We start from the raw sequence: 20051 nt of genomic DNA, 5'->3' as shown, positions 1-20051 counted from the left end.
ATCACCACGCAGCTTTGTAGGCATATGACCACACATAATCTGAGGGGACCCCTCCATTATTGACCCCATCAAACAAAATGGGGGCGCTAGAGAGCTCATTTCTTATCTAGGCCTAACCGCCATATGGATTTTTACTAAACTTGGTAGATATGTAGAACAGGACGCCTCAAGGTGACTGGAGAAATTTAACTCTAATTGGCAGCAACAGAAAAATGCTTAAAAATGGCTAAAATGCGACCGATCGCTGTGGCTCCCCCTGTGGACCAATGATTTTGTTTTTCTAATTTTTAGTATGACTAAGTCATGGTATGGTATGCTGTACTCAATGGGTATGGACTAGTTATGTTTATATTCTTAAGTGTCATTATCTCTGAAGCTGGAGTCTTTACATGGGACACTGTGTATAGTAGGACCCAAAGGAACTATATCCTAGGCTGTCACACTGCGAAATTCATATTTACAACCTCTCTGAAACAAACAATGAAAAGTTGTTGTTGTGTCACATTTTATCAGGTCATATGTGAAAAACTGTGCTGCTCTGTATGAATGCCTTCTTAAGAACATGAAAAACATATCTTCAGTGTTTAAGTATTATTTTACTGAACGCTTATTGGAAGCTGTAATAAAGCAGACAATGGATAAAAAATATTCTCTGAGCTCTTGGGCACTATGTGGTTTCCTAATTATTTCCATTGTGTAAAGAAGGGAGTGACAAGGCTAACCTGACGTGTACATAACATGCTGAGTTTTCATGCAGTTGAGTCATACATACCACTGGCGACTTTAGTCCACGACAGGAAGGGCATTGGCTCCCCCTCGGCCTCACAGGGCAGCTCAGCATCTGTTTCAGCTTCCACAGTGAACGTCTGGAAATTGCTCTTCGTTATCCTTGGCTTCCCTCTTGGAACCGATCCCTGTCCAGGTAGCTGGTGCTTTCCGGACACATCCTGAGTGCTCGTTAAAGGTCCCTCTTTGGATGGATCAGTTTGGATTGCAGCAGTTGTCGGGGCCGGGGCGGTCGTCTGCTTGATTGTCTGCCCGCTGGTTATATTTTGGGCTGGGGAAGTTGGATTTGTAGTAGTAAATAGAGGCAGTTCAGTGGACTGGGCTGATGTGATGCTGGGTTGGATGTGTTGGTCTGGAATACTGTTGACCCCGGGGGCCTCTTGGGAAGTTGCCTTCAATGTAGGGCCCATTTTGGCTCCTGTAGTTTGGGGTGGTGTGACAGGTGGCGTCACTGTGGATGGGATCACAGCATCAGGCTTTGATGAAGTAGCTGTCGGAGGTGTTGTCATGACGATATTTGTGGAAGAAGCACTAAGATTCATTCCTATGGTAGCAGTGTCTTTAAGATGCGTATCTACCTCTGACTCACTGCGTGTGGTTTCATTGTCATTAGAAGTATGATGGGATCTTTCAGGTACTGTCGGTGTCTTTGTGGTAAACTGATCTGTGTCCAAATCACTCTGAAAGGGCATGCTTGGCGTCGTAATTAAGCCATTGTTTTTCTCAATTTCATGCTCCATCGAGGAAGCAGTTGAGGCAAAGGGGGGTGGCAGCAGTGAAAAATCCATGTCAGTCTCTTTCAAAAGCTTATTTTCACCCTTTTCCACGTGTGTGTGTTGATGGTCAGATTGATTCTGCCCAACATCTGTTTGCACTTGCGTTTCAGTGTGAAAACCCCCGGAGGAATTGTCAGAGCGTGGCGTAGGTCCAAGGTCTCCCGTAATGCTTGCCCTTTGTGTTTCCTCTGAGGGTTTAACAGGTGGAAGAGCGCTGCCTGTAAACCCCCGCTGAGTGCTTGATGTGAGCACATCCAAGCGCTCAGGAGGAGACGCACTCTCTGATATTCTCAAGGCTGTTTGAGAACTCGTCTTTCCGTGACCCACTCCTGGAGAGGCTGCTGGAAACGATGGTGCCGCTGATGTGCTTTTGAATAGCGGTTTGGCCGAGGGCAAATGGCTGTCGTGTGTTTCAGAGGGAGAAGCCAGGTTGGTGGCTGCCTCTTCGTCAAGCCCTGAGACTGCGCTCTCTTCATGACTCAGACTGCCTGATGATGCTGCTTGGCTGCTGCTGAATGGAACAGTGGTATTGAAATTGGCTGTTGTAACTTCTAATGGGTGTATTTTTAGCTGCGTAGAGGCAGTGGTCTTTACCGGTGTGAGGGGAACATTTGCAGGTGTGGTGGCAATAAACTGGGTGGGTTTGCTCTGCTTTTGTTTCCGTCTGTTTGGCCTTCTCCGACGACCCCCATTCTTTCTCCTGGAGTTGGGTTGTCGTAGACGCGGGGGTTCGTCAGAGCCCTTCCGTCTGGTTGTGGTGGGCACGAGCGGAGTTGTTGGAGACACTGTTGTTAGCATTGCTTGAGATTGCAAATCGTCAAATGTGTCCTTTGGCCGAGTGTGCGACTGTGCTGTTGTTGCAGTCGCGCCGAGATATTTTCCATTTTCCTCTTGGCTTGTTTCTGACTCATTTGGGCTGACTGAGGAGATAATTTGACTTCCCCTTGAAAAGAGTTCTCCATCATTATTATTAGAGCTGGCAATGGCGGTCGGTCTACCCATATTCTCCCTCCTCTCCTTGGAACCATCAGCTGTTTTGACTCCATCAACATCTGTATTTGTGCTATGGTTCTCTTGTAGAGAAAATGTAGCGCTGCTGCTCGCTGTGTTTGTGTTAGCCTGCCAGAAAGTGACAGCATGTAGGGGAACAGTTGTGGTCTGTGGGAGGAAAAATACACTGTTTGAAGTTGTGTGTAAATCCAAGTTTGCGTCCTGGGTTGTGTGCTGTACAGTGTATGTAGTCTGTGTTGTATAATGTCCGCTGTGTGTGCGCTGACTCTTTGATGTCGTATCTTGTGTATTATGTGTAATGTAGCTATTAGATGTCACACGCGCGCCTTGGCCTTGCGCTTTCTGTTCATTTGTTTTCATCTGTGTAGGTTGTGCGGGAGTGTGTGGCGTTGTGAAGTAATCCTGACCCTCTTTTTCCTGCACACTCATTCCATCTGATGAGCCCTCAAGAGTATCTTGTGTCTGTGCTGTCTGCTCTGTCAGTGTCCTCTCTGTTGCCGGCTGAGTTGGGAGTGGCAGCGCAGTACTCTGAGCATTTCGATCCCTAATCTTTGCCAAAATATCCGCCCATTTCTCTGGGTCTATTTTACTCTTTGACATATTAATTTTCCTCCTGCTCTCAACAATTTTCTTCCTGTCTTCGACGCGTGATCCTGACGGTTTTCGTTGTGGCCCCGGCCTCCGCCACGTGTTCCTTGATGCATGGACGCCCCTCCTGCCAGGGGCCACGCCTCCTGGAATTCTCCTTCTCAAAGGGTCCGACCGGCTCACTGGAGGCCCCACCTGAGTAACCTCACTGTCCCCTGATGCCTCCTCTGCATCCTCTGTGTGGACTTGAATCTGAGTGTTGACCCCTGATGCTGACTGAGGCCTTGCTGGAAACTTCCTCAGAGGCCTTATCAGTCCTTTGCGCTGGACCAGAGTGACTTTTGTCGCCAGTGTATCCACACCGTGTTGATTAATGGCGATGCATTTATAGTAACCACCATCCTGAAGCTGAGTCTGTGGGATATGCAGAGTGCCGTTGGGATAGACCGATGCGCTTGAGGAGTTTGCTTGGAAACTAACTATGTTGCTGTTTGGCAGAATCCAGTTAATTTCAGCATCAGGGGAACCAGATGCGGTGCAAGGCAGGGAGATAGGGTTCCCTGCAAATCCCTGGATAGGTGTAGCTGAGGCATCCTCTCCTGGCGGAGGGCTAGAGGAGTCCTGCACTGTCAGATGGAACGGCAGGACAGCAAGGTCTCCATCAACCTTGGCTATGCAGTAGTAAATTCCAGTGTCTGTGTGGCTGACAGCTTTAATGACCAGCTGTCCATCATTGGACACAGACACCCTGTTGTCTGGGCTGCTGTATGGTGCCTCTATCTTGGAGCCATCTGGCAGCATCCAGCGGATGACTGGCCGGCCAGAGCTTTGCACGTTACAGTACATTTGACTGGGACTTCCCAGGATAGCACTCAACACTTTACGAGTCGTGTTTGTTGACTCAATCATGACCCATGCCCTCCTCTGTCTCCGCACCAGCTCCGCCTCCACTGTCTCTGAGAGGTCTGTGCTCAGGATCAATTTCACCATATTGGCTGATGATTGAAGTCTGTTCAGCTGAAGTTCTGCAGATGTCTGCATCAGCCATTCAGGCTGGGCCATGACATTAACTTTAACACCTGTGAAGTACTGGGCATCCTTCTCAGAGTCCTGTCTGTACACATAGGTTGGATGAGGCTCCTTTGTGAGCAGAGCCCCTCTTTGTAAGTGAGCTGGCACACTGCTGTAGTATGCGATCAGCCTCCACAGTTGTTCATACTTTTCTCTATCGACAGGGCATTCAAGATCCACTGACAAAGTGATGTTGGATGCCAGCTGCAGCTGGTCAGTCTGCTCCCAGCTGATCTTGGTGAGCTCTCTTGGCTCGCCAACGCCACACTTGAGATCCACTTCATTTCCATGTTCATCCGACAAGCTCAGGGAGATGTTTCCAAATGGGTCCCCGAAGTCCTCCTTAGTCATGACCTCACTCTCGACATCATCAGGTGGGGACGTTCTCTGAGGGGAGCTGATGACGGGGCTGCTGCAGGCCAGGTTCTCCACAGCCTGGAGTTCCTTTCTCCGGAGATGTCTGGGAGAGGAACACATGGAACACAGCTGACCTCCAGGAAGGGCTCGGTCCTTTTTGCATTTCAAGACTCCTGGAGGAAAAAAACAAACAAATCTGTCAAATAAGACCTTGAAGCAGCCTTAACCACAAGAATAAATAAATGTCCGATAAAATGACAGCACAGAAATTTAAAGTCTAACCTGGTGAGCTTTTATTCCAGTCACGGAGCCACCTCATGTTGCAGTCACACATCCACGGGTTTCCATGGAGGTACAGGTTCTCCAGCTGAGGCATGGTCGCCAGCAGCGTGTCAGGCAGCGACGTCAGCCCGTTGTCCGACAGATAAAGGTGCCTCAGAGTGGACAAGTGGAAGTGGCCCATCAGAGTGAAGGTGGTGAAGGTGGCTGGGTGCAGCTGCTGAAGCCGGTTGCCTTCCAGCTGCAGCAGCCGCAGGGAGGTGAGACCCTGGAAGGCGTCCGGGTGGATGAATTCCAGTCGGTTGTGGTCCAGGTGTAACCGCGCCAGGGCCCACAGACCGTGAAAGGTGTGCCTGTTGATCTCCTTCAGCTTGTTGTAGCTCATCTTTAACATCTAAACCCAATGAGCCACAAAGAGAAAAAAGTCATCATCAGTAATCATGACATTATGAACCACTTTATGAACCAGATTTTCAAGGGAAAACCAAGATCCAAATATGACACATGCTTCTCAGGTACAGTCACAAAGTTATTATGGAGGTTACATTTTGATTCACAGTGCGATTGCAGAACATTTTGAAACATTTACCAGTATTGGAAAGGAGTGCAAAGTCCAGATTTCAGCTTTATTTTTAACAACAAAAGTAAAAAGTGCAAAGTGATAATAAATAAATTATGAGCGTTAGAGAAAGTAGGGGAGCGACTAAATGAAATGGCTGCTGTTCTTTAACTGAAGCTGGCACCAGATATTGGACTCTCATGTTGAACAGCTGTTAAATTTTATATATATTTTAAACGTCTAATGAAGTTAGAATGTTGTGAACATTATGACGTTTTGCAGAAGTTGGGTTTTGGTCTTCATACGTTATGACTGAAGATGACGTTGCATGAGAGGCTTGGAAGATGTTGGATTTTGGTAACTTAACAACACAACTTAAAACTGACGTCATCTGCCGTCAGTTTTCTACATCAAATTGAAGTTGGCATTAGACGTTGAATCTTGGTCACCTGGTGTCACAACCTAAATCCAACCAAATATTAATGTCTCGTGACATTGGTGGCCAGCTGGGTTTCTTTTTGAAAAAGTCACCTTTTGGATTTATGCGACACAGAACCAGATTTGTACACGTTTTTTCATCTGTGTTTTTTATCCTCCATTTTAAAAATATATGCTGTAGCTGTACCTGATCAGCAGTGATGGCCAAATGAAGCTTCAGGAACCACCAGTTGTATTTGCTGAACCCACTAGATGGTGCTGTTGGTGTAATGAAAAAGGCTCAAGGGATGGCAATGCAGTTTGGTTTCAATTAGTGATGGCCAAATAAAGCTTGATGAACCATTTTCTTTATTTTTTGGGTCCATTCTGGCACTCTTTGTTCAACAAAGGGTTGAAACCAAACTGCATTGCCATGCCTTGAGCCTTTTTCATTACACCAAGAGCGCCATCTAGTGGGTTCCGCAAATACAACTGGTGGTGCTTGACACTTCATTTGGCCATCACTAGTTGAAACCAACCTGCGTTGCCATGCCTTGAGCCTTTTTCATTACACCAACAGTGCCATCTAGTGGGTTCAGCAAATACAACTGGTGGTACATGACGCTTCATTTGGACATCACTAGTTGAAACCAAACTGCTTTGCCATCCCTTGAACCTTTTTCATTACACCAAGAGCGCCATCTAGTGGGTTCAGCAAATACAACTGGTGATTCATGAAGCTTCATTTGGCCATAGTTGAAACCAAACTGCACTGCCATCCCTTGAGCCTTTTTCATTACACCAAGAGCGCCATCTAGTGGGTTCAGCAAATACAACTGGTGATTCATGAAGCTTCATTTGGACATCACGAGTTGAAACCAAACTGCATTGCCATTCCTTGAGCCTTTTCATTACACCAAGAGCGCCATCTAGTGGGTTCAGCAAATACAACTGGTGGTACATGACGCTTCATTTGGACATCACTAGTTGAACCCAAACTGCTTTGCCATCCCTTGAGCCTTTTCCATTACACCAAGAGCGCCATCTAGTGGGTTCAGCAAATACAACTGGTGATTCATGAAGCTTCATTAGGCCATCACTACTGATGAGCCTAGAAACACAATGGAACCAGAGACACAAGGCTGGACACCACCTGTTCCTAATGTGATGATAATAACACTAGCATTTAGCATTCTACGTTGTTTTTCTGCCTCTGTCCAGGTGGACACCAACCATGGGGCGGCTGTGACTCAGGAGACAGAGCAGGTCGTCCACTAATCGGACGACCCTGGCTCTTCCAGACCTTTGGCAACATACCGAACCCCAAATTGTTCCCACTGGCTGTTCCATCGGTGTGTGACTGTGTGTTAATAGCTGCTCAGTAGCAGATGGCACCTTGTATGGCAGGTTCCGCCACCAGTGTGTGAATGTGTGAGTCTAAGTGGGTGATTGTGAGATGCAGTCCTAAGTATTTGGACCACACATGTAGTGTAGTTGGATTGTCATGCAAATGTCTGTGCACAACATATAAGAATGGCACCTTACAAAAAGCTCACAAGGAAATTGATGTTGATCCCTCAGTGGAGTTCAGTGTCTAAAACCTGCAACTGCTGTAACACCCAAATCTGTGACTCAGTACCAGACTCCATTCAAAAACCACAGAGTTTTACGAGCTGTTAGGGTTTGAGTTAAAGGGCTGAGTCACAAATCGGTGCAACAACGCCATTCATTCATCCCCAATTTACATTTTGTGTGTGTTCAGCTGATCTACCTGCAGTGAAGAGAGGTCCCTGAACACTCCATGGGGGAGACTGTGGATGTCATTCCCATGAATCATCAGGAGCTCCAGCTTCCTCAGACCAGCCAGCGATTTGTCTGTAATCCTATTAATGCTGTTGAACCTGAAACAACACATTGGAGTGGGTGGTGTAATAAACATTAAAGCCAGTCATGAGAAACAATACATGAGCTTGTGTGCTGCATTAAGAGCCTAATCCAGTCACTGACAGTATAGGAAATTAACAAGCATGCAAAGTGAGTGCTGAGGATGCAGAGAGGACTGACCCCAGGTTCATGCGTTCCACGTGTTTGGACACAGCAGATGGGATGGTGACCAGGGAGCGGAAGGTGCAGTGGAGCTCAGCGGGCTGGGGGCAGGAGCAGGGCCGGGGGCAGGGGACTGAGGCAACCGCGGGCAGGATCATGAGCACCAGCAGAGTGTGGAGGACGCGCACGGCAGGGGGATCCATCTTCATCTGGGAGAGGAGCGGTCACAGCGGCTGCCCGGGGATTTACTACAGTGATGTTACCAACACATGACATTATTATTATTATTATTATAATTATTATTGGTATTATTATAGATCGCGTTTTAGGAACAGTTTTCGTGGAAAAGAGGAATAAAAAATGCAAAAAAAGCGAGAAACAAATACATATATGTTCAAATAAAACTGGACTAGGTAAACTTCATTTTGCTGCTGATCCAAGTTTGGCTCAAGTGTCTTCTCAAGTTGCCTCTCTGCGTCCATCACTGCATGAATGGATGAACTCCGGTCCATTACGCACACCGCGCTGGAGCCGGGGTTTCACTCAGAGTGCGTAAATATTTCATAACTTCAGCTCATATCATTCCAGAGAGATAAAAACGCTCTTACCTCAAAATCTCGATAGGCTGTCTCTGGGGAACTCCTCATATTCCATTTCAATGTAGATAAAGTTCAGAAACTTCACTTAAATTAGCGCAAAGACGCAAATCTCTCAGAGGAAATGCGCAAAGCCGGTGTTGTAAAGCGTGTGGAAACCTCCACAGAGCAGAGAATGAAGACAGATTTTAATATAAAAGCCCGAGAGAGAAAAAGTTTTGTCTATATTCTAAGCTCCAGTGTGCTCTGCGGACCTCCAGTAAGGAATGAGCGAAGGAGCCTCTCCGGAGCGCACGGTGGAGGCGCAACAGGAGGAGCCACAAGTTTTTCAAGAGGACAGAAGAGTTTTGGAGAGAGCTTGAGGAAACTAAGGAGAGGGATACTGTAATACAGCCAAACACACTCTTAGCTGCTGAGTGAATGAAAGCTTGGTGGGATGTATTCGATGAGTCATATTGGAAGTATGAGAAAAGCTCAGATGCAAGAGCAGCTGAGGAGGAGAAGCAGGAGGAAATCTGAAGCTAAACAAACTGTGGTCAGTGTTGACACAGTGTTTGGGGCAGTGAGCTCAACTAAGCACCCTGAGAAGTGATGCAGAGGCCTTAGTAAGGTCTTGGAAGCTGCTAAATAATCTCATTTGTTAGCTTTGGGGGTTTCAAATGCATCTTACAGCCTTCATCCTGCACAGATGGCGTGAAGATGGTCAAGTTGCCTTCACATGACCAAACTACAGATTTTTAGTTAGGTGATAACAGTAGTTTGGGTTGTAAAGTGTGTCACCTACTTCCTTCTCCAGGCCACCAGAGGGCAGCATTAAGACTGTTCCTGCCGGTCCTGTGGGACCTGAGCAGAAAGTGTCAAGTGAAGGTTCTGCACAGGTCACCATCATCACCATCATCATCATCAGCTCAGTATAAGTGAGGTATAAATGGCTGTAATTATTGAGCTTTATCACATGTTTATGCATGCATGTTCCCAAATTTGATGCAAATAAGGTGATGTTTCATTTTAGTAAATTTACTTGAGTACTGTACTTAAGTACATTTTTTGAGTATCTGTACTTTACTTGAGTATTATTTTTGGGGCATACTTTTACTTTTACTCCACCACATTTGAAGGACAAATATTGTATATTGTATTTTTACTAGTGATGGCCAAGTGAAGCTTCATGAACCACCAGTTGTATTTGCTGAACCCACTAGATGGCGCTCTTGGTGTAATGAAAAAGGCTCAAGGGATGGCAATGCAGTTTGGTTTCAACCCTTTGTTGAACAAAGAGTGCCAGAGTGGACCCAAAAAGTAAAGACAATAGTTCATGAAGCTTCATTTGGCCATCACTACTTTTTACTCCGTTACATTTCTACTGATGCTCTCGTTACTCGCTACTTTTGCTCTCATGTCAGCTGATGAAATTCTGATACCAAAGAAAATAAACCAAGCGCCAAGAGCGCCATCTAGTGGGTTCCGCAAATACAATTGGTGGTGCATGACGCTTCATTTGGACATCACTAGTTGAAACCAAACTGCATTGCCATCCCTTGAGCCTTTTTCATTACACCAAGAGCGCCATCTAGTGGGTTCAGCAAATACAGCTGGTGGTTCATGAAGCTTCATTTGGCCATCACTACTTTTTACTCCACTACATTTCTATTGATGCTCTCGTTACTCGCTACTTTTGCTCTTACGTCAACTGATGAAATTCTGATACCAAAGAAAATAAACTGTTTCTGCTGATTCCCGTATGGCTTTTTCTTAGCCGTATTGCTGTACCTGTACTACATCATGCTTAAAACGAAACTTAACTTTGGCAGTTCACATCCACATCATGCGCTAGCGGTGTCGATGGCCCCAGCAGCGATGGAGGACGAAACCGATGGAGAACCTCCCCCCGGCCCTGAGCATCCGTGGCTGTATCTCAAGCCCATGTTCGAGGTTTTTGATACAAAGAATGAGATTATCAGTTCAAGTGTTTGCTGTGTGTACCACAAACACATTTTATCACGGCCTACAAAAACTCGTCTTCCAACCTGAAAAAGCACATCGTGGTATGTAACTTACCTAAAAGCAAATTTTCACTTGAAACAAGTAGAAAAATCTTGCTCCACTGGCAGATTTTTGTACTTGTTTCAAGTGAAAATTTGCTTGAAACAAGTGAAAATGAGATTGTTTTGACGAGAAATAAGACAAATATTCTTGGTACGATTTTGAGTTTTTGCAGTTTTTACTTCATGATGTGTTCAAATGTAACTACAAGAAAAGGAAATTTGGGTTTTGGAAAAATTCAAAATAAAATCTCTTCTCTGTCCAACCTGTTTCTCCGACACATAACTGTATCTTAAATTTAGCTCCTGAGAAACGGCCTTCCTCTTGTCTCCGCCAGATCCTAATAGAACATCTTAAGATGCTTTCTCCTCTCTTACCGCGTTCAACTTTACTTGTCTGAAATAATCAGCTTTCGAGATAACAGTAATATCCAAAAGAGAACTTGATTGCCTTATAAATGAGCTGCACAGTTTCAGAAATTTGTCTGATTTTTTAATCTGTTCTCAGAGCTGAGAAACCTCAGAGAAGCCTACGAGCACAGCAAAAACAACTCCTGCAGATTTATTCTCTTGCTCCTTATTGCTCCTTACAGGTGAGTTTGCCAGTTCTCATTTCGAAGTCCTTGAATACCACCGCTTTGTCAGTGATTTCGGTGATGCGAAAAGTCACCTTTTGTGTCAGTATGATACGCCACCAGGTGGCATCAGTTACTAACACAGCCGGACATAATCTTTTGTGGTGGTATGATCCGCTGCCAGTTGGCCGGATGGCACTTGTTGTGGCAGTATGACATGCAGACGGGTAGCATCAGATCATAACACCCCCAGAAGGCACCTTTTGTAGCGGTACAATGGGCCGCTGGACAGTGTCAGGTTGGCATTCAAATATTTATTCAATGTTGAATCAATGTAACACGCCATCATTGAATCACTGTTGAGTTATGTTTTTATTTTGAAAGATGCGTTAATGTTGTTGAAATTTCAATGTTGATTTATGAGAATTTTCTTAACCTTTTTGGAATTAAATGTGGTTTCAGTGTTGCTTCAATGTTTAAGGTGAGTCATGTGACAGCTGGGACATGAGTAAAAAATTTCTGTTAAATGCCTCAGTCATATAAACATGAGCCAAGCTGTCGCCACTGACGAACCTTTCCGTCTGTCTGGCTGAATCAGCGACCTGACTCACCGGCAGTTACTCTTTGTGCTAACGTTAGCTGCTGAACAAGAGGCTATAGCCACACAGCAGCTCTCGTTCCCTGGTTTGGGGTGTGTGCTGCTGGCTTGGCTGCAAAGAAGAGTCTGTAGCTTTGGCTCAGTGTGTTTTTATTAGTGATGGGAATTTTCGTTGACTTTGAAGAGCCGGTTCAAAGACTCGGCTCGTTCGTGAACGTCACATCACTAGTTTTTATCCACCATTCTCTCTTGCCATCACCCTCCTACTCCGGAACAGTGAAACCGAAATGGCTCCAAACACCAGACCTGTAGGTAATTTGAGGATCTTGTTTCTGGTCTGGTAATGGCATTACTGACCATTTTGTAACGAGCTAGCTTAGCGTAGTAGCCTCCCAGCATGCCTCACTGCAGTGCAATGTTCTGGTTTGGAGACGGGAGGGGCAGACAGCATGTTTCCTGTTCCGTAGATTTGAACTTACCCTCTCCAGCACTGTGCACCGTTCACCCACAAACTGTCATGTCAGCATGAGGAGTGTTAAACTGCTGTTCACCCTGTGACTGTGAGCAGAGGGGGGGCTGGGTGCTAGAGGTAGACTTCAAAGCCCTTTCATTAACACTGACTCACATATGCACAGCATGCAGTCTAGACACACAGCCAGTGGAAACAAGCATGCACAGACAAACATACAGGGCACAGCAATGGGCCACACATAGAAACAAAGGGCAGCCGGAGTGTGTCGTCTTATGAAACTGGAATATCTGTCTGATATTAAAACTGATCCCAAGGTTGATTTAATGGGCCATAATATCATCTGCTGGAAATTTGGCCTCGTTTATGTTGATGTTCCTGCTCATCCTCCTTGAAACACTACCTGTGGTGTTAGCTTTGGCCCCGGAGCTTTCCTCCTCTTCTCTGAAAATCTCCATCACCTACGTGCCACAGTCCAGAGGCCCCGCTGCTTTGTGACGGTGTTTGAGTTGGAGGAAAGTGTGGGTCAAAGGTGGCGGAGGAATGGTTGGCGGAGGGCCTCCCATTCCCGCTGCTGGGCCAATAGACCCCATCCATCACGGTGTCACCGCAGGGCTATAACACACCTGCACCAAAAGCACATGGAAGTAAGGTCACTGAAGCTATGCGGCCTGAGGAGAGCCTCTATGCATCATCTGAGCACGAGTGAATATTTCATAGAGCTCTTGATAAAACCCTGACTCCATTACCGCCTGCTTTGATTCAGGTGCATTATCTGGACAAAGACACCTGATCACAGGCCTTTGTGTGTACACCTGGTAATGACTCTGCAGTAGCCACAGGTTTCTACTGGTTGCACTGTGGATAGAAAACTCAAAGTAGCAAAAAATGAGTTCAACACGGCTTTAAAAATGTGGTCACAGATGTTATTTACACCTGGTCAGGGTCAAACCGCTGCCAATGGTGGCCTGGCAGGTCTGACTGCATTCCAGCCTCAGCGCGCTCTGTTTTCACACCTCCTTTCCTGGAATTTGAACTCATATGTCATTGTTTAAAAGCCTGACAACATTTTACAACTTACAACCATATTTTTGCACGTCTGCCAGTCTGACTATGATGACATTGCGTTCATCAGCGTAATTGGTAAGGTCTGGGTCCAACAGGGCAACAAGCTGGCTCTGCAATTATTACGAGAAAGGAAACAAATAGGTGTTGCAGCACAAAAAAATGGCCAATTTCCAAATTCAGATCCTATAAGCCAACACTGAAACAGTTTACAGCCACCAGTTCCACTACAAACAGCATTACTCTCCATTTTCCAGCAGTCCTCTTCCTGGAACTCGTCACTCCTCAGAGTTATTGCCTGAAAAGAAGAGAGAGGCTGTTAATCAAAAAATAAATGCTCACTTAATGAATTACTCTCAGGATTGGTGAGGCTGTCTGGTTCCAAGAGATTTGATTGACTTTCAATATGTGTGGCTTCCATTAAGCGGCGGGAGGCAACGCTGAGAGCAGAGAGGAGACTCCAACGTGTGTCATCAGTCACACGGGCTGCTGATGAAGTTTCTGTAGGTGGCGCAATTACTGAGGACCCCCTAAGAGTTGTCCGTCATGGTCATGGGCGTGCAAGGTACCCTGGATGCATTGGTTGTTGACGTTCTGGGACGTCAAATGTTAGTTTTTGAGGAATGGTGAATGGATGGAAGTGGGGGTGAAGGTGGAAGAGGGATGTCTTCTGTTAAGGTGCGGACACGCCAAACCGACACCAAAGAACTAGCGGTGACGAAAGCCAACTGTTGCGTCATCTACGTCGCCTCACGTCGCCCTGATGTGACTACATCCGACGGCCAAGTAGCACATACATTCTGCGCCTGCGTGAGAGAGAGCGGAGTGAGAGAGTGGTACATCCTGTCAGCTGAGGGGTTTCCTATCTGTGCAGCCGAGCACCGCAGCACCTCCACGGACTATTACATCCAGACGGTCCCGATAAACCCGCTGCTTCTTCCCACTTTAACCTGAATAACAAACCAGGGCTCGGTGCTCCGGTTGGATCCAAACGGATAGCCGGGGCTAGCTCAGAGACTAGCGGAGGCTAACTGGCTGTGCTTCCCTCCGGTCATGCTGCGGCTAACGCTCCGCTAGCAGCTCCCAGCTAGCTCCGGTTTGTTATTCTGGTTAAAGTGGGAAGAAGCAGCGGGTCTGTCGAGCAGGAAGCACCTGTTAGCCCCGGTTTCACTACAGGCTGATTCACTCGCTACAGGGGCAATAAAATAAAACCTGAACAGCCAATCAGAGTGATCTCTCTCACCGACAAGCTCCGCCGCTGATTCAACATGCTCAATCGGCTGAAAAGCCGCTGACGCCAAAGTGCCAGTGGTGTGGGACACACCGCAAAAAGTAGGCCGACAGACGCTCACCGACGGCCCGACTTTGGTCGACGGCCGACCGTCGGCTTGGTGTGTCAGGGTCTTTAGGTTCGTCTGGGAGGATGAACTGGAGATCGGGCGGAGGGAGACTCAGTGTGCATTTTTCTTACCTGAGCTGATTACAGGCCCCCCAGACGGTACCTAGAAGGAGACATGGGAGAGGTATGCACCAGATTGAATAAGGAGATATGATGGAAGAAGGGAAGAGAGGATGAAGGGATGTTGGTAGGTATGAGGTAGAAAGGATGATGGATGAATGGAAGGGAAAGGGAGGGTGAGAAATCCGAGAGAAACGGAGCAGGATGGGTTGACCAGGTATAAGTAGACTTGATCGGTAACCAGGGGTGTGGTTGAGGCGTGGCCCTGCTCCCGGACCTAAGTTAACAAATTAACTTAATTTGTTGTCTCGTCGTGTTTCCCCTGATGCCACTTGGCGCCATTAAACAATAACAGCGACTAGCCATATATGAAGCCGATGTGAAAGGATAGCTTCTTCCGTCGCTGTCTGACGCAGGAAGTCACTGACCTAGCACTGGTTTAGGGATAATGGATGTAGCTGCCGCGACTTCTGTTTTGAAGCCTCAGCATTTTGACCTATAAATTTAGAAGCCAGGTCGACACCTTGAGCTGCCACTGCCATTGGGGAGTACTGTTGCCATGAGGAGGGGTACTTGGTCTGCAACGGTGTTTGAGTGGGTGGAACATGTCAGGTGGTATCCACATGAATGCCAGAACCATTTTTTGTGTTCAGTCAAACAAGATAGACTCTCATCAGCTCCTTCAATTTGTCCATTGTAATTTGTAACTTTCTCCCACATTGTCAGCTGCTGCTTTGTAATCATCCATGTTTCCTGACTGGCTGCAGTGTGTGTGTGATAATGGCATCCCGGCTGGTTCTGGTAATCCATGGTTTCTGGTTGTGAAATGATGTCACTGTAGATTTGGGTACAGCTGCTTCTGTTGTCTTACAATGTAATCCACCACAGACTGAGTGAGTTCACGGATGTCATCCATGACGATGATGGTGGCATCCTGAAATGTGCTCCAGACTCTGGAGGGGATGCGTCGTAGTTGGCCTGCTGTTGCCTCCAGTGTTTGTTGGACCCATCCATCAAGCCACCACCTGCCTTACAGAGATTTCCCAGGTCCTTAAATTACATTTTTGTCCAGTGGCGTTTCAAACTGACCTGACCTGAGATGATGACTTCGGAATGAGAACGCGATAGCTCCACAACTGAATGGTGTAAAGCGGTGATCCAGAGCAGGAACAGAACAGCACCTCACATTCTCACCGACACACCAGTCCTTATTCACTGCAACGTACGCACCTCCTCTCCTTTACGAAATCCCGTCGGTAACTGACGCAATGTGGTGGTTGTCCAGTTTCTTCTTACAGATAAGTAACCTGCAGCCTCACACCAGCACCGTCCAACACCAACCACAAAGAGCACCACTAGCAATTGCAATATAGACATAAGAGCATAGCTGACAGTGGAAAAGTCCATGCCTATGTTATTGATTGTTTATTATTACACCAAGCACAGGTATTAACAGCAATATCTGAAAGGATCCAACCCTGTTAGTAAAAGCTTTTATGAAGTGACAGTTGGATGACAACTGTGTTACAACAATCATGACAGAGAGCAGCACATGGACGTTTAATTCTATGAGAATGTCATGATGATTATCATCCACAATCACTCTTGTTGACATGCTGTCAATCCCAGCAGACCCTGCAGAGCTGATTATGCATTGAGTGTTCCTGTCAGAGTGGATCATCCCCGCAGTGGAAGCACTGTTAACGACATCTGAATGTGTCAGTGTAAATTACAGTCATCAAATAGACTTCTGTCTGTAGACAAAAAGCGAGATGTTTTTTTTGGGGATTTTCACCGTAAACAAATACAAAACCCAAGCCTGTTATTTCCTCAGTGAATGGAAGAGAGACACAATATCTACAATAATCCCAGCTATTACGCTTAACAGCTTTTGTCGGAGAGTCATTACATGATGTGAGCGGAGGTTTTTTTCATCAAAACATGATTAGCTTTGCTGAGTTTCTCTGTGTTTCATCTTTACGACAAGGGATTCCTTCCGTGAAGCTCGGTTTGTGATGAAGGGGTCACGGACCACAGGAATTTGCTTCAATTGCGAAAACTACATGCAGCCTGTGAGCCAATCTATAAAAAGCCAGAGTTGGAAAGGGGAAGAGCGGATGCTTTAATCGAAGGAAATGAACCAGAACAGAGGCTTTCTCATATCATCTGATGTTGTGGACTGTTTCATTTTAGTTTAATAGTGTTAGATTAGTTAAATTCAAGCTGCGTTAAATACATCATCCCATTATTCTCACATAGATTAGTATATTTATATATAATTATATCACCCAGTAGTGGCCTAAATTCCAAAATATCCTCAAGCTTGCTGCTACTGTTTGAAACTCAACTGTGAACCTCTGAAAGGAGGACTTTAGAGGCACTGTCCGGACTGTTCTCGTGCACTGTTCGTATGTTTTCCTATGAAAAGTAATGCACCAAAATTCGTTCGTATCCCTCATAACGATGAGCCAGTAATTCATCCATATCCCACGTATTTTGGAAGGCTGTGATCATGTGATTAATGCGCCGATGGGAGTAAAGAACGAAGTGGTTAGGAGGCAGATTGGGGCGGTGGATGGGTCACAAAACATAGGACTTTCCCCAGGAGACCGATGTTCGAAACCGTGTGAGCTTCGAGTCTTTGAGTTGTTTTAAGGTTTCCTAAACCTAACCACAATAACTTTACTTGCCTTAAGGCTCATTTATGCTCAACGTTAAATACGGATCCGCGTTCATTTTGTCCGTATTTCTGCACGTTTCCATAAAGCTTACGGATACGGGCCAAACGGAGCAGTACCACCGGGAACCGTGGGGGCAGTGTTGCTGTCACTACCCAATACGTAGCTCTAGTGAGACATGAAGAAGAAATAATTCAATTTCTCTTATCGGCAGTACTAGAGAAAATAATTCTCCGTCCTCAAGTCGCGATGTATTTAACGGCCTCACCGACCACCGCCTCCTACAACGCTGCCTCTGTTTTTGTCTTTTATGCAAGAGGTACATTATCAATATCTCCTCCACAGTCGCCATGTTTGTTTTTGAGTTTGTTGTTGTCATAAACTTTTGACGCTGGGCTGCCCCCTGGTGGATATATTGGTTAACATCCATGCCAACGTAAAGGACGCATGGAAGTATGTGGGCAGTGACGGTAACATCGTTTGAAACGGACGTATACATTTTCGTACGTAAAGGGAGCATAAATGAGCCTTGAACCTAACCTCCTAACTCTGTCTTAGTTACGTAACTGTCACCTCAGGACAACGCGGTTCGAATAAGTCCAAGTCATCAACACATACGCCCTGCCACTCATCAGATACCCTACTGGTATAATAAGCTGGCCAAAGGAGGCAACAGAGGCCACTGATATCAAGTCGGTTTGTGGAGGGTCCATTTGGCATCCTACATCCTGGAATCCGGCTGTAGTGGAGAGGTGTTGGACACCAGGGCCCTGCTGTGATGTACTCTAAAACACAAAGAAAAATTAAGCATCTTAAGCTGATATTGCACCAGATGAAAACAGTCATCTAAAATGCTTAACCGTGTCGTACCCTGTAGAATCAGCAGACCACACATACTTGTGAGCGGCCTCAAAAAACATGTTGTACATTGTGTTGTAACTGCAGGGACAATTAAACTCCCTCTTGTGGTTCATTTGAGTAGTGCAGGCTGTAGATTTTGTACTTCCTGCCAGATCCACAGAAGAAGAAGTTAGACAGGAAGTGATGTTTTCTTGTTGTTGTCAGAAGGGTGGCCATGATGTTTCCACGAGGCCTATACAATCCACTGCCATCTCTTTGTGTACCTTCCTTTAGATGGCACCGAACGTATGATCTACAGTGTTAAGAGTGTTTTTGTTTGTATCAAGTAACTATTTTACTGTTTTGGTCAAGTATTCAAGCTAACTTTCAGCCAATACTTACCTTTGTTTATTCAGTGTATATAAGTTTATTACCTTTAATACTTACCTTTTGCACGTAATTTTTCATACTAGGCAATTGATTTAAATACTTACCTTAGTTATACATATCCTGAGCTAATTTCTACTCACCTGCTTTTCTGTAAATGACCTTATACCTGATGTTTTGTGTTTGTATTTTCAGTTTCACACTTTGCCACACTTGACTGTTCCTTGGAGGAAATAGTATGGTTAGGAGTAGTGATGTCCAAATGAAGCTTGATGAACCACTAGTTGTGTTTGTATCTGGCACTCTTTGTTCAACAAAGGGTTGAAACCAAACTGCATTGCCATCCCTTGAACCTTTTTCATTACACCAAGAGCGCCATCTAGTGGGTTCAGAAAATACAACTGGTGATTCATGAAGCTTCATTTGGCCATCACTAGCTGAAACCAAACTGCATTGCCATCCCTTGAGCCTTTTTCATTACACCAAGAGTGCCATCTAGTGGGTTCAGAAAATACAACTGGTGATTCATCAAGCTTCATTTGGACATCACTAGCTAGGAGTTTAGCCAACTGCTGATCTCAACATAGGCTCACAGAGAGCGCGCTGAGGCAGAACAGTACACACATCTACTGTAAAACGTGTATTAAAAGCAGATTCCCAATCAAAGTTTGAGTAGGGCTACACATTTCGACAAATAAATGCATGTCTGAATGCTATCGTGTTATCGGCTAATCACTTGAGGTAGCGTCAGTTAGCTGCTTAGATTGGGCATTACACATGTAAATGTTGAAACTTTTGTCAGTATAGACATGCTGCACATTCATAGATCTGTAAGATTTTCTGCAATTCAGTCTTTCAGTTCATTTCACTGAGACTCTCCTACACTCCTACAGCCATCTTCTTCACACTCAAACACTTGGTAGTAGCTTCTTTGTTTGTTTTTAAATAACAACATCACAACTCATAAAGCATACTTTGCACAAGTTGTGGTCCTGAATCTCCAGATTTGCCCGACAAAGTGAACTGAACTCTCTTTCGGGAGTAACAGCAGTGAAAATCCAGCTGTAATTTGTTGCAAGTTTGTGGAGCAGTCCTTGGGCAAACTGAGGTAAACACAATGAAATGTCCAAGTCAGGAATAGTGTTAAAAATAAATACCAACCACTTATTCTTCTTCTCGTCTTCCTTTGGTAGTCCAAACGGGAGCGTATCTATGTTACCCGGGTTCTATGTTCCCCATTTAACCCTGCAAAAAAGGTTCTATATTCCCTGCTTATCCAAAAAAGGCAGGAAACATAGCAGTTGCATTAATATGTTGTTTTAACATCTCTAAACACACACAACGGAACATAATGAGGAGAAATTACAATCAGAAATTTACCCTTTGGCCGATCTATGGTGGGCAATCTGGGCAATTATATCCTTTACAGAAGGTTTTTTAATCCAGCCGTTA

The 20051-nt window shown here is 45.5% G+C and overlaps 1 protein-coding gene across 1 annotated transcript in view; it reads right to left on the bottom strand.

Moving 5' to 3' along the window:
• Nucleotides 1–8728, bottom strand: part of mxra5a (matrix-remodelling associated 5a) — a 14832-nt gene extending 6104 nt beyond the window's left edge. Inside the window, exons 1-5 of the mRNA XM_050063573.1 lie at nt 8499–8728; nt 7909–8138; nt 7616–7745; nt 4872–5262; nt 773–4762 (exon numbers count right to left, since the gene is read on the bottom strand). Coding sequence (XP_049919530.1) covers nt 773–4762; nt 4872–5262; nt 7616–7745; nt 7909–8099 — 4702 coding nt within the window. The 5' untranslated portion in view covers nt 8100–8138; nt 8499–8728. The remainder of the gene's footprint in view (nt 1–772; nt 4763–4871; nt 5263–7615; nt 7746–7908; nt 8139–8498) is intronic.
• Between the last annotated feature and the right edge of the window lie 11323 nt (nt 8729–20051).

This window comes from Epinephelus moara, chromosome 15, assembly GCF_006386435.1.
Source record: "Epinephelus moara isolate mb chromosome 15, YSFRI_EMoa_1.0, whole genome shotgun sequence".
In the NCBI taxonomy this organism is placed as follows: Eukaryota; Metazoa; Chordata; class Actinopteri; order Perciformes; family Serranidae; genus Epinephelus; species Epinephelus moara.
Note: the sequence above shows the minus strand (reverse complement) of the source record. Positions and strands in the feature narration are given on the sequence as shown.